Source organism: Cebus imitator, unplaced genomic scaffold, assembly GCF_001604975.1.
Source record: "Cebus imitator isolate Cc_AM_T3 unplaced genomic scaffold, Cebus_imitator-1.0 Scaffold120, whole genome shotgun sequence".
Lineage (NCBI taxonomy): Eukaryota > Metazoa > Chordata > Mammalia > Primates > Cebidae > Cebus > Cebus imitator.
Window position 1 is genome coordinate 1,428,036 of NW_016107435.1, and position 13,449 is coordinate 1,441,484.

General features: G+C 42.9%; 1 protein-coding gene across 8 annotated transcripts in view; it reads right to left on the minus strand.

The window, feature by feature from the left end:
• The window catches only part of MTUS1 (microtubule associated scaffold protein 1), a 156,502-nt gene that overhangs the window by 11,711 nt on the left and 131,342 nt on the right, over window positions 1-13,449 (minus strand). For all 8 annotated transcript variants that reach the window (XM_017539641.2, XM_017539643.2, XM_037742409.1 and 5 more), the window contains one exon: window positions 1,217-1,419. In XM_017539641.2, coding sequence (XP_017395130.1) covers window positions 1,217-1,419 — 203 coding nt within the window. The remainder of the gene's footprint in view (window positions 1-1,216; window positions 1,420-13,449) is intronic.

A 13,449-nucleotide genomic window follows, 5' to 3' on the forward strand; every position in this document is an offset into this window, starting at 1 on the left:
ACACACACACACACACACACACACACACACACACACACAAACACACGGCAGTCGTTCATACTTGTAACCCATGTAACCCAGCACTTTGGGAGGCAGAGGTTGAGGATCACTTGAGCCCAGCAGTTCGAGACCAGCCTGGGCAACATAGCAAGACTCTGTGTACACACACACACACACACACGGCAGTTGTTCATACTTGTAACCCATGTAACCCAGCACTTTGGGAAGCAGAGGTTGAGGATCTCTTGAGCCCAGCAGTTCTAGACCAGCCTGGGCAACGTAGCAAGACTCTATGTACACACACACACACTGCATACAGAGCAAGTGGGATTTACCACGCAGCTCTCCTCTGTCTCTTTCCCCACCCTCAGGAACACAGACACAGAGGCTCTCCAGGGGAGATGGATGGAAATGGCTGCATCAGTCACAAGGAATGACAATGAGGATGTGTTTCACGGTGACAGGGCCACGTGCTCTACGCCCGTCATTTGACCACTCAGTCCCTAGCACATGCCTGGCCTGGAGTAGGTGCTCTGTAGATATTTACTAAATGAAAAACTGAGTTACAAAGGGAGCTACGAGATTAAAAAGGTTTATGATATTCTATTTAGTGAAAAAAAATGGGGTTTTTAAACAAATGCCATTTAAGAAAAATAAAGAAATGCAAAACAATAGTTTGGCAACATAACCCCTACGATGTTTACAAGGGATTATTTCTGTGTAGAAAGAAAGGGTTGTTTTTTAATTTTATCTTTTCCTTTTTTCTTCCCTTCTGTCACTTAACATATATACATTGCTTTGGTCATAAAAAATTATTCAATTAAAAAGATACTGTTTCTGAGACAGGCAGATCACCTGAGGTCAGAAGTTCAAGACCAGCCTGGCCAACATGGTGAAACCCATCTCTACTAAAAACACAAAAATTAGCTGGGCGTGGTGGCGGGTGCCTATAGTCTCGGTAGGCTGAGGCAGGAGAACTGCTTGAACCCGGGAGGCGGAGGCTGCAGTGAGCTGAGATCAAGCCACTGTACACCAGCTTCCAGTCTGGGCAACAAAGTGGGACTCTGTCCCTTAAAAAAAAAAAAGAAGAAGAAAAGATACTTTTTAATCTATTAGACTGAAAAACAAAGAGAAGCTCATCAAAGGATGTGAATAGCAGTTAGAATTCAAGTAAGCAGCAGAGCCACGGACAAGCTCTTGCTGCGAAAGCACAGACCTGCTCTTGCAATTGTATTTTGTACTTCTCTGCTTCTTCAATGTAGGTGTCCCGAAGCTTTTCATACTCCCTGGTGTAAAATTCCTTAAGCCGATTCTCTCGTTCTGTTTTCTCAGCCTGGTGCTGCTGGACAAATGCTTCATACGCTATTTGTAACTCATTCCTGGCTTTTTCTAATTTCTCACAGGTGGTTGAAGCAGTGACTGAAAAGAGGTAAGAAAGAAAAGGGAAGAGGTCATTTCATCTGCGAAATGTCCCATATTCAGAGCAGTCATGCAGAGCTGTGATGACACCTGAAGCATAAACCAATGTCGTCTTGGGTCTCTAGTGACCGCAACTTCAAACATAACAGTATAGAAGTGAACTAAAAAGGAACACGAGCACACAGCACCGTGGCTCACACCTGTAATCCTAGCACTATGGGAGGCTGAGGTATGAGGATCACCTGAGGTCAGGAGTTCAAGACCAGCCTGGTCAACATGGTGAAACCCTGTCTCTCTTAAAAATACAAAAATAGCAAGGTGTGGTGGCAGCTGCCTGTAATCCCAGCTACTCAGAAGGCTGAAGGAGGAGAATTGCTTGAATCCTGGAGGCGGAGTTTGCAGTGAGCCAAGATTATGCCACTGCACTTCAGCCTGGGTGACAGAGCAAGACTCCATTGGGTGGGGGGAAGAACACGAGGGAAAAAAAACAGTAAGAGAAGTACTTCAGAAGAGCCAGGTTTCCAAGGGAAGATCTTCCCTCATGTGGTGACCAGTCAGTACAGTGGTCAAGAAAGGCCAAGACATTTCTAAGGACAAGGGACTCCTCCTTCTCCCAGCCAGCCAGTGTGGGAGAAGCTCAGACAGGAGCAGGAAAGACCAGGGATAAGAAACTCCACATGGACTTTAAGCTTGTGCTTAGTTTGAGCTGATTCCAATTTGTTATTTCAAAACTAATAAAAATGAAATACTAGGCTCTCTTAAACACAGATCACCAGAACACAAATATCTTAGGGAAAAAACTTAAGATTTTAAAAGCACTCATATAGGCCAGGCATGGTGATTTATGCCTGTAATTCTAGCATTTTGAGAAGCTGAGGCAGGAGGATCGTTTGAGCCCGGGAGTTCATGACCAGCCCAGGTAACCCCATCTCTTAAAATTAAAAAAATCAAGAGTTCAAGACCAGCCTGGTCAACATGGTGAAACCCCATCTCTACTAAAAATGGAAAAATAAAAATGTATTTTATAACCTTTATCCAGGCTTGATGGTGTGGGCCTACAGTCCTTGCTACTCAGGAAGCTGAGGTGGGAGGATCACTTGAGCCCAGGAGATTGAGGCTGCAGTGAGCCATGATCACACACCTGTCTAGCCTGGCCAACAGAGTGAGACCCTAGCTCCAAAAAGAAAAAAAAGCACCATTATAAAATTAAAGGTTAATATATTATAAAAGGGCAAAGTAGTCTGATAAACATAACTGAAAATCAGAGCATCCTACCTCTTCCCACCACCAAAATAGAATTAATAACAATGTAATACCCACATGGCAGAACACAGAGATATATGTACACACATTACAATAAATCCTAGAAAATCCTGAATTCCTGAGGAAACCTGACTTTGGACATTCCAGTCTTCCGTCACTGCTGTGTAAATACAGGCAAATAGAGAGCTACTGTAATTTTCAGGGGGTACACATGTTGTCCACACCCCCAGAGTGCCTGTGGATTAATACAACAGGGTTATTGGCAAATCTATTAAATTAACCCTTCTCTTTTGGAAAGCAGTAACATTTCAGGAGTTATGGAAGGAGAAAGATTATTTTAGGGCAGAAAAAATAAATTATTTTAGCTCAATAATTTATTCGACCTAAGAAATGTGAAACTGGCAGGTTCTCAGGATAAATTTCCCACAATGGTGTTGACTTGCTACCTCAGGAACATGCCATGTGGTGGCAGGAATACCCAAGTCACTTGCCCCGAATCAGTCTTCCTTCAGATGAAAAACAGGCCATATTGAAATAATGGCACGCATAGTATCCGCTAAAGAGAACCCTTAAAAATTAAAGAAATCCACGAATATTTATTGAAGGGCAAATAACATAACCCCAAAACATTTTTGCATCCAAAAATGCAGTTGAAATGAGCCAGTGATGCCGGATGCAGTGGCGCACGCCTGTAATCCCAGCATTTGAGAAGCCGAGGCAGGTGGATCACCCGAGGTCAGGAGTTTGAGATCAGCCTGGCCAACATGACAAAACCCTGTCTCTACTAAAAATACGAAAATTAGTTGGGCATGGTGATGGGCATCCGTAATCCCAGCTACTTGGGAAGCTGAGGCAGGAGAATGCTTCAACCCAAGGGGCGGAGGTTGCCGTGAGCCGAGATAATGCCGTCCAGCCTGGGCGACAGAGCAAGACTCTGTCTCAAATAGTAATGATAATAATAATAATATTCCACGGCATGTACAGATGACATCTGTGTATCCATTCACCATCCGTGGACACTTGGGTTGGCTACTGTGAATTATGCTGCTATGAACATTGGGGGGCAAGTACATGCCTGAGTCCCTGCTTTTCAGTTCTTTGGTGTGTATACCCAGAAAGAACTGCTGAACCACAGGGAAATTCTATTATTAATTCAATTCTTGCTTTCAATTCTTTGGTGTATATACCCAGAAAGAATTGCTGAATCATACAGCAGTTCTATTAGAATTATTCGAAGGACCATGGTGCTCTTTTCCATCATGACTGAACCATTCTACATTCCCATCAGCAGCACTACACAAAAGGGTTCTAATTTCTCCACATCCTCACCAGAACCTATTTTTTCAAATATATATAACAGTCATCCTAAGGAGTACATCACTGTGGTTATGATTTGGTCAGATTTTCAAACTCAGCCAAATGATAGAGATAAAATTCTGGCATCAAGGGTGAAAATCCTAACCCAGCAAGAGCAATAGTGGGAGACAGAGCAGTGTGCCTTAGCGATTAAGAAACTCACAAAGCAGAAAAGATGGGACCCAAAAAAGACAGACGGAGGCCAGATTATAGGGACCATCACACAGAACTCAGTCCGTTGGGACTGGATGTCACGAGTTTTTTTTTTTTTTTCTTTAAAAGAATTTAGTAAGAAATAGTAATTGTCTTGACTACTGGAGAACACGCTCTTCACATTCACTTTCCCTTCTATTACACTAGTAACCACAGAAGAAAAAATGAATCCGGAAGTCCAATGTTAGTCAAACGAGTAAACACAGCATTAGCTTCTGCCAAGCAACCTTCTGACTCTGAAGGCTCCTTGAGTGAATCTCATACTAGAACTTTCTGTAAAAGCCGACAACAGAAAAATACTTTGCAAGCTGTCAATGAAGGCATCAAACAGCTTTCTAGTCAGAGAAATCCTAGTTTCATGCAGCCTTTTCACTTGCTTCTCTTAACATTTCAGGTATTTGCAAAGTTAAAAAATAAAAAGCAAGGGCATGATCTGAACCTATCTGGAAGCTCATATCCAGGACAGAAACATCTCAGTGAACTCAGGGACTCAGCAATAAACAAGAGACTGCCTTCAAGCCCTGGGCTAGAAGAGCTTCGAAGCAGAGGTTAACAGCAGGCTACCCTGGCTGATTTTAACACATCTGTTTATAATAAAAATACTGTTGGTTTGAATATATAATTACAGCACATCAGCCTTTAAAACCAAATAGGATACACACAAGTCCATTCCCATTAGCCACTGGGCAGGGTTGTTTCCTCTGTTTACAAACAAAACAAAACAAAACAAATGTGGCTCAGACCCGTGAAGTTTTGTTGGCCACCATGAGTGAGGTGAAGGGAGGACACATGGGAAGAAACGGGAAAGAGAAAGGGAGAAAATGGGTCAGATGGGAGAACGGGTGGTTCACTGCTGTTACTGCAATAGTCCAAAGAGCAGGCCCAGCCCCAGACAGTGACATCAGCTTGCAGCTGTGCACAGACCTTTGCTCTGTTTACTGGTCGGGTGTGCTGTTCGGGCAACAGCTGGGCTGCAATGATCGCTCACACGAATGGCTTCAGTTTGGACGAACTGGCCTGGGCTCCTAAGGAAACATTTATGTGATATAAAGACTCAAGAGATATTTTTTAAAGGATGCACGTGTAAATGCTGTATTAAAGGTTCTCAGAGCTCTCCTCGGCAGCTGTGACACAACGTGTGTGTGGTGGTGGGTGTGCATAACCCTGATTTTAGGCTGCAGACTTTCCCTTGCACTGACTACAGCTGAGGAGAGATTGACGGTGACCCCTGAGTGTGCTCTCGCTCCAGTCCTCAGCCTAGTCTCTCCTTGCTTCTTCTCCAGAATTCCACTCACTTTCAATTAATCAAACACCGAACAAAGCCAAAACCAAACACAAAATCGTTCCGAATTTGGAAGAAGCAAGCATGGAATTTTCTCCCAGTGATACATGCGACTATTTGAAAGAACATATGACACAAACACAAAATCCACACGAAGTCAAAGTAGTCCTTGTGTCCCCGTTGTTTTAATCATCCCATTCGTTGGTTTTTAAAAGCGTGTATATGATTAACACCAACAGCCCACTGCCTGTTGGAGATCTGTGGCGCAACTCTGGTACACACGTTTGTCGACTATGAAAGCTATCTCCAGCAATCCAGCTTACAAGGGGAAATACAGTTCTCGGGATTTAAAGAGAAAGAAAAAAACAGAAAAGAAGAAAGGAAAAGGGGAGAAGGGAGGGAAGGGGAGGAAGGAGGAGGGGAAAGGAAGGCAGACTCATGTACAAAATCATCCATAAAGCGGAAGGCCATACTGAGATGAGAAATGAGTATTTCCACTCTGCGGTGAGCCACCCGAGAAGAATTCTAGGTCAGTGACAGAAAAACGTTAAGACCCTCCCTGACTGTTTAAATCATGAGTATCTGTGCAAGGAAAAAAAAAATCGTAACAATTCAAATGCTTTAACTTTTGCTTTTCAAATAATGATGGGGCTGATACGTGGAAAAGGCCCAGTGCCACAGTCAAACATAATCTCTGAAAACAGAGCTGGAGTCCTCCAGGTCCTCCTGCAGCTTCCCCTGCAGGGCAGGAATGGAGCCATTACTTTTTTAGCCCTCATGGGTTCTTCTCAGAGGCAAAGGGCACACTTTTATTATTTCCATCTCACAGAGACTCATTTCCCTTTGTTGACTGATAAATGTACTGTTTACAGAGAAAAGCATTACACAGCCATGGACCAACATTGTTAATCTTCTTTTGAAATGATACATGCTTTCCTAGTTTTTATATCTGAGTAGCATGCTTCATTATGAGACAATAATAAATATTTTAATGCTCAACAACATAAGTAAATGTCCTAATAGAAAAGAGCCAGAATTACCTGGGTTCAAATCTCAGCGACACCACTTAGCTGCTATATCACTTGAGTAAAATATTTAAACTTTCTAAGCATACATTTCTTTCTTTCTTTTCTTTTCTTTTTTTTTTTTTAAGATGGTGTTTCCCTCTATCACCCAGGTTGGAGTGTAGTGGCACGATCTTTGCTCACTGTTAACTTCTGCCTCCTGGGTTCAAGTGATTCTCCTGCCTCAGCCCCCTGAGAAGCTGGGATTACAGGTGCTCGCCTCTGTGCCTGGCTAATTTTTGTAGTTTTAGTAGAGATAGGGTTTCACTATGTTGGCCAGGCTGGTCTCGAACTCCTGACCTCAAATGATCCGCCTGCCTCGGCCTCTCAAAGTGCTAAGATTATAGGTGTGAACCACCGTGCCTGGCCTAACCCTACATTTCTTCATTTTTAAAATGAAGATATTATTAGTGCCTTCTCTGTAGGATGAAGTAACACAGGTGAAGCACTCAGCCCAGTAGCTGACTACAGTAACTGTGCAGATAAATAGTATGGCTTGCAAGAGTCCACTGATTCCAATGTGTTTGAAGATTCCTGGAAGACAGGCGTGGGGTTCCATAACAGAATATAACAGTTAAGCACTGCTGGCCTAGTATTCAAATTTGGTACATATGCACACACATACATAAGTATTACAGTGTAGTATACACTCACTTCAAGTCTTTATCTTCCCCTACTATTGTTCTTGACATTATACGCAATAGAATTTTCCTAATTTGGAGGAGATTTTATGTAAACGAGGCCCAAAATATAAAAAAGGAAAGTGCCAGGCAAATTTTCATCATGCTACATAAGACAGTATGACAGAAAGAAGAGAAAAACAGGAAAACGAGACAATTCTATTCCCAAACTGCATACATGCACCTTTCCCAGATGCTCTGGCCAGCCTGCTGTTGGGGGTGACTCTCCCCCACCCCGAATTCCCCCTCTCTGCACCATCTAGGAGGGAAATGGGCAGCCTGCCTCCAGCTCTGCCTGCCGTGGGCCCCCACTCATTCTCTCCTGGTGACCTGGGAAACTGGCCACCTGTCCTCAGTTCTGGGCTCCTTGACTTTTTTCTTCAACAGCACACACTCAATACACTTCTCAGGCTAAACAAACCTTTATCTCACTTCTCCTGTGCCCCATCCCTCAGAACCAGGAGGGAACACTACCTTCTAATGTAGGAGTGTGATGATGTCATCACATTCCACAAGGGGAAATCTGATCACAACACATGTCCATGGCAAGTGACTGTTGGTCACTCCCTTAAGCCAGGGTTTGAAATTGAAGGTAGTAATATAACTGAACAAGTAACCAAGAAGTCGTTTTAAACATGAAATTGATGCTTTGTGGACAGGCAGTGGCGTAAAGAAGAAGAAAAAGGTGGGACCTAGACTATCCCACAAAGAGGCATGTCCAGATTCCTGGGCCTCTGTGTCCTGATACAGAAGGTAGGAATAAATACCACCCGTTCTGCCAACCTTATAGACTGGCGAGAGTAAAGTGAAATAGAGTTACTTTTATGCTTCATAGAAAAAGTCTTCCCACCCTGTGGAATAATCCCCTACTCATGGAGCTCCAGGGTTTGCCTCCCTAAAGATTCTTTGTCAAACGACCAAGAAATTTTGCAGACAAGTGGTAGAGAAGACTCTTTTTCTAAATTTCAAAATTAGCTCCAAATGGCTGATTACTCTTGGGCATGAAATTAACGAATCAATAAGGGCTAATTTCAAAGTCTTCCACAAATCATAACTTATTAGGAACTTATTTTTTACAAAAGGCCAGCACTATCAAATCAATCCTCCCATAAATGCCACCTCACCTTTAAAACTCAGTTCATACCTTCCAAGTTGCTATCACATCTGTTTCACGTGATGTAACAATGCTCTGAGTGAATAAAATAGGTGTTATCATACACCACACTTTACTAAAGGGGAATGGAAATGGCAGAGCTAAAACTAGAACTCCAGCTGCTTTTTTGTTGTTGTTGTCATGTTTTGAGTAGAGATGAAGTTTCACCATGTTGGCCAGGTTGGTCTCGAACTCCTGACCTCAAGCGAACCACCCACCTCGGCCTCGCGAAGTGCTGGGATTACAGGTGTGACTCACGGTTCCCGGCCCTAGAACTCTAGCCTCTTTGAGAGCCTCAGCACAGAACACTAAATGGGATCTGACTGGCTATTTTTCCCAAGCTGAGATGAAGAAGAGAGAAGTTAATTCATATACACCATGGACGCCTCGAGGTCGTAGGGCATAATTCTCTAGTGGAAGCACTGCTGAAAAGACTGCAAGACAAGGCAGATTCCACTCAGCCAGGCTTCCATCTCGATCCTGGCGCCTGGGTACCAGCTGGGCCTCCCCTAAGCTTCTAGCCGCTCCGTGCCAATGTTCCTCCTCCCACCCTTGAAGAGAAGCCTGAAAAGCCTTTGCTGTTTTTCAGCTCGTTCACTGGCCAACAACATGTTGCAGAACAGATGCTCTCTCCCTTTTTTTTAATCATCACAACAGCAAACACTCCGCGTACAAACGAGAACATTTTGGAATAAAAGTGGGCTGGAGGCGAGAGCTAGGCGGCAAAACGGACAACATATTCTAAGAGTCAGGCCTGAGAAAACTGAGGCAGACTTTAAAGCAATCCTGTTTCAATCAAGAGTTTCAATATAATAAAAGGGCGATTTCGAGTCAGGTGGTGTTCTGCCTCTCCTCCTCCCTCATGAGTCATTTTTTAGGGCACAAGGATAAAAAGGCTGCTAACAGTCCTGGGCATGTGTAAAATTTGAAAGCTTATTTATAAGAATGGACTCAATTCAGCAGGAGTTACTTCAGATTATCCTTACTATGCGTATTTGATTTTTACATAGTGTGTTTTTTACATAAAAGAAACCACATCCTAGACAGCTAGAGCAGTGTCAAAGGGTAGTCCCTGGAGCACCTGCATCAGAACCACCTGGATGACCATTAAAAGTGCAGATCCCTGTACGCCGTCCCCAGCCAGCCTCGTCAGAAGCAACAGGCGTAAGAACTGAGGATCTGCATTTTAACCAGGTCTATTTTGTTATACAATAAAGTCTGAGAACCACTATTCTACACCAAAGGGTACTAAATTAGGAACTGAGAGACTGGCATTAGGACAAGGAACAGGATAAGGAGAAACAGTGGGTCTCAAACACAGGTACCATTGGTAAAACTGCATTTCTGCAGGTGAAAGAGCAGGGCCTTTTACTTATAAATACAGTCAGCCAAAGTCCAAATTGAGAGCAGATGTGGATAGGAAGAGAATGAGCTAAGCTTGAGGTGGCTATCAACTCTGTCTTCAAACAAGTCAGTGAGATAAATAGCTCTGTTCTGGCCTACAGTTGGTTTTCGGTATATTAATAGATTTCTCATTAAAGCCTACTTCAAGAAAAATCACTTCTAGAATTCGACAACTCAAAAGTGACTTAGCTGTAAAGAGTTTTAAAAGAATTTTAAATACATAGCCTTGTTAAACCAAAATTCTAGACAAAAATGGAACAGTAAACCAATCAACACATTCCATATAGTGTGAGGCAGTCTGAAGTTCACAGACCCTGGGTAAGTATTGATTAATGTGTATACTGCTTTTAATACACTGTTTTTGCAAGTTACCTTCCTCAGTAAGATACATTTTAACAATATTTCTTAAACTTTTGATTAGAAGGAAAATATTCCAAAAGTAGTTATCAATGCAAACTAGTGTTTACTTCAAATAATTTTCTAATCTTTTGCATCATTTCATCCAACTTTCCCTGTGGTGACTACCGGAAGACTGGTGGTCTAGCTAATGGGTTCTTATTCAAGCTCTTTGCTTTCTAGCTGTTCAGCCCTTGGGAAGTTACTTAACTTCTGAGCCTCAATTGATTTTTTAAAAATAAAATGCAAAACGAGTAGATGGAGAGCTGAACGCTGTTTGTTAGGGATGAGTAGGCACCAAATACACAATACTGCTATACCTAGCTCATCAATTTCACGCACGAAAATCCACTAGTGTTTTTACACTATTATGGGAATACTCGACATTTGTGGTGAATGAAGAATTAAAATCTTGTTTCACAAAATAAAAATAATCAGGACTAATGTATAAAAAGATGTGAGTTAGGTATTAATTCTGATGGCTAAAAAATAATTTTGAAATACAAAATAACTTTTACTTCATTAATTTAGATCAAGCTTGTGCAACCCTCAGCCTGCATGTGGCCCAGGACAGCTGTGAATGCGGCCCAACACAAATTTGTAAACTTTCTTAAAATATTATGAGATTTGTGGTTTTTTCTTTTAGCTCACGAGCTATTGCTAGTGTTAGTGTATTTTATGTGTGGCACTAGACAATTCTTCTTCTTCCAATGTTGCCCAGGGAAGCCCAAAGACTGGATACCCCTGATTTAGATGAAAAATCTGATTCCAAGGATTAACATTAATAAAAAGCAAAAGGAACCCAAAAGATCATAATCATGGCCCGCTATTGCACCAGTTTTTATTCAACACAACTCTAGGAAGAATCTTATCCTAGAGGCAAAATGTCTGCTGTAGATGCAGACTGTTTTAAATCTAACTGTCATCTATTTCAAAGGCTGACACAAAATGATCTGCTGACTAACTGGCTTGTCGGACATAACAGAAAATGTATTGAAGAGAATTACAGCTCTCCTTTATGACTGAATTCCTAACGCTACAAGTATTATTTATTATTTTTTCTTTGCAAGATGTGGGTTTTATTTCTTAATTATTCTGACTGCTTTAACTTTTATTTTAGGTTCAGGGGTACACGTGCAGGTTTATTATATGGGTAAACTTGAATCACAGCAGTCTGTTGTACAGATTATTTCATCACTCAGGTACTAAGCCCAGTACCCAATTGTTTTTCTGCTCTTCTCCCTCCTCCCACCTTCCATCTTCCACCCTTAGGGAGATCCCAGTGTCTGCTGTTCCCTGATTTGTGTCCATATGTGTTTGTCATAGAAATGTTGTTTAAACAGTTTATAGGAAAACATTTGTGCATAAAAAACACTGAGCGTTAGCATATTGGTAAGGAGAAAACTACCTTTCCCTAGCTCCCATCTTGGTAATAAAATCATTCATTATTGAAGTCTAAGCACCTGATAAGTGCCAAGCACAAGGTGAGAGAACTACCAAAATTACAGAGACACTGGCCTTGATCTTGAGGAATTCCTAATTCTACACGGCAAGAAGAGGACTATAAACAAATCACTATAGAATCAAATCTTAAATGTGTGCTTTGAAGGGCACATTAGAAGGCACAATGAACTTGCTTGAAAGACGGGGGAAATTCAACTGAAGATATTTAAGACTTAAAAACTGAGTAAGTGAGGAAGAGCCTGAGGGGTCAATGACAGGAGGGGAGTGGAAAGAAGAGCGTCCACTCCAGGCAGAGAGGATACTGTGCATAAGATATGGACAAGAGGTGTGGAGGAATCCATGGCTGGGCCTGGGAGGGGAGAGGAGGCGTGAATAAAGGGGGAAGGCAGTGTCTAGATGTGAATGTGGACTGGAAGGTTTCGGTCACTCAAATCATAAATGGTGTGCTTAGTATGTTTGGATTTTTTCCCCAAGGCCAATATGGAGTCTTTTACGTTTGTTAAAAATGTCCGGTAGAGGCCAGGCGCGGTGGCTCATTCCTGTAATCCCACACTTTGGGAGGCCACAGCAGGTGGAGCAACTGAGGTCAGGAGTTCGAGACCAGCCTGGCCAACATGGTGAAACCTCGTCTCTACTAAAAATAAAAAAATTAGCCGGGCATGGTGGTAGGTGCCTATAATCCCAGCTACTCAGGAGGCTGAGGCAGGAGAATTGCTTGAACCCAGGAGGTGAAGGCTGCAGTGAGCCAAGATTGCACCACTGCATTCCAGCCTGGGCGTCTAAGTAAAAACTGCTTCTAAAAAAAGAATATATCCAGTAGAGATACATGTTGGCTTTACTTTTAGTACAATCCTGGCCACAAGTGGAGAGGAGCGTGCAGGCCTGGAGGCAAGGGGACCTGTTCGGTAGCTGTTACAGTATTTTCCAGGTGAGAAATCGTGGGACTTAAAACAGCAGCAGCCAGAATGCTGAGCAGGGATGCATCATTTAGGTGACATTTAGAACACAGACTGATATGCACATGGAGGATGGGGAACAGGAGTATGATTTCAGTTGTTAGCTAGAGTGGTAAGTGAATGAGAATGCCACCGCCAAAGCTGAGGAACAGGGGTAGATGAGGAGACGCTGCTCAGGAAGGAAGGGGCTGGGCCATCAGGAAGGCCCGATTATACTGGACTGGCTGAGCTGGCGGCAGCCTGTCACTGGGAAGCATCTGCAGCTTGGGAAGGAGATGACTAGAAAAATAAATCTGGGTCATTGTTGTATAGCTAGGAGCTGAAACCATGCGAATGGATGAGGAAACAGCTGGCCATGAAACCCTTGCTATATACTATGATACTATTTAAGGGGTAAGTGAACTTATGGGACAGCCACTTGATAGAGTTTCCCACAGTCCATTAATGTTGATCATAATGAAGACCATGAGGTAGTGTGGAAAAGTGCAAAAACGTCACAGCAGTCATTTGACCACGTGCAGGGGCTCACATCTGTAATCCCAGCACTTTGGGAGGCCAAGGCGGGTGGATCACTTGAGTCAAGCGTTCCAGATCAGCCTGGCCAACATGGTGAAACTCCATCTCTACTAAAACTACAAAAATTAGCCCAGTGTGGTGGTGTGTGCCTGTAATCCCAGCTACTTGGGAAGCTGAGGCAGGAGAATTGCTTGAACCCAGGAGGCAGAGGTTGCAGTGAGCCGAGATCATTTCACTGCACTCCAGCCTAGGCAACAGAGCAAGACCCTGTCTTTAAAGAAAA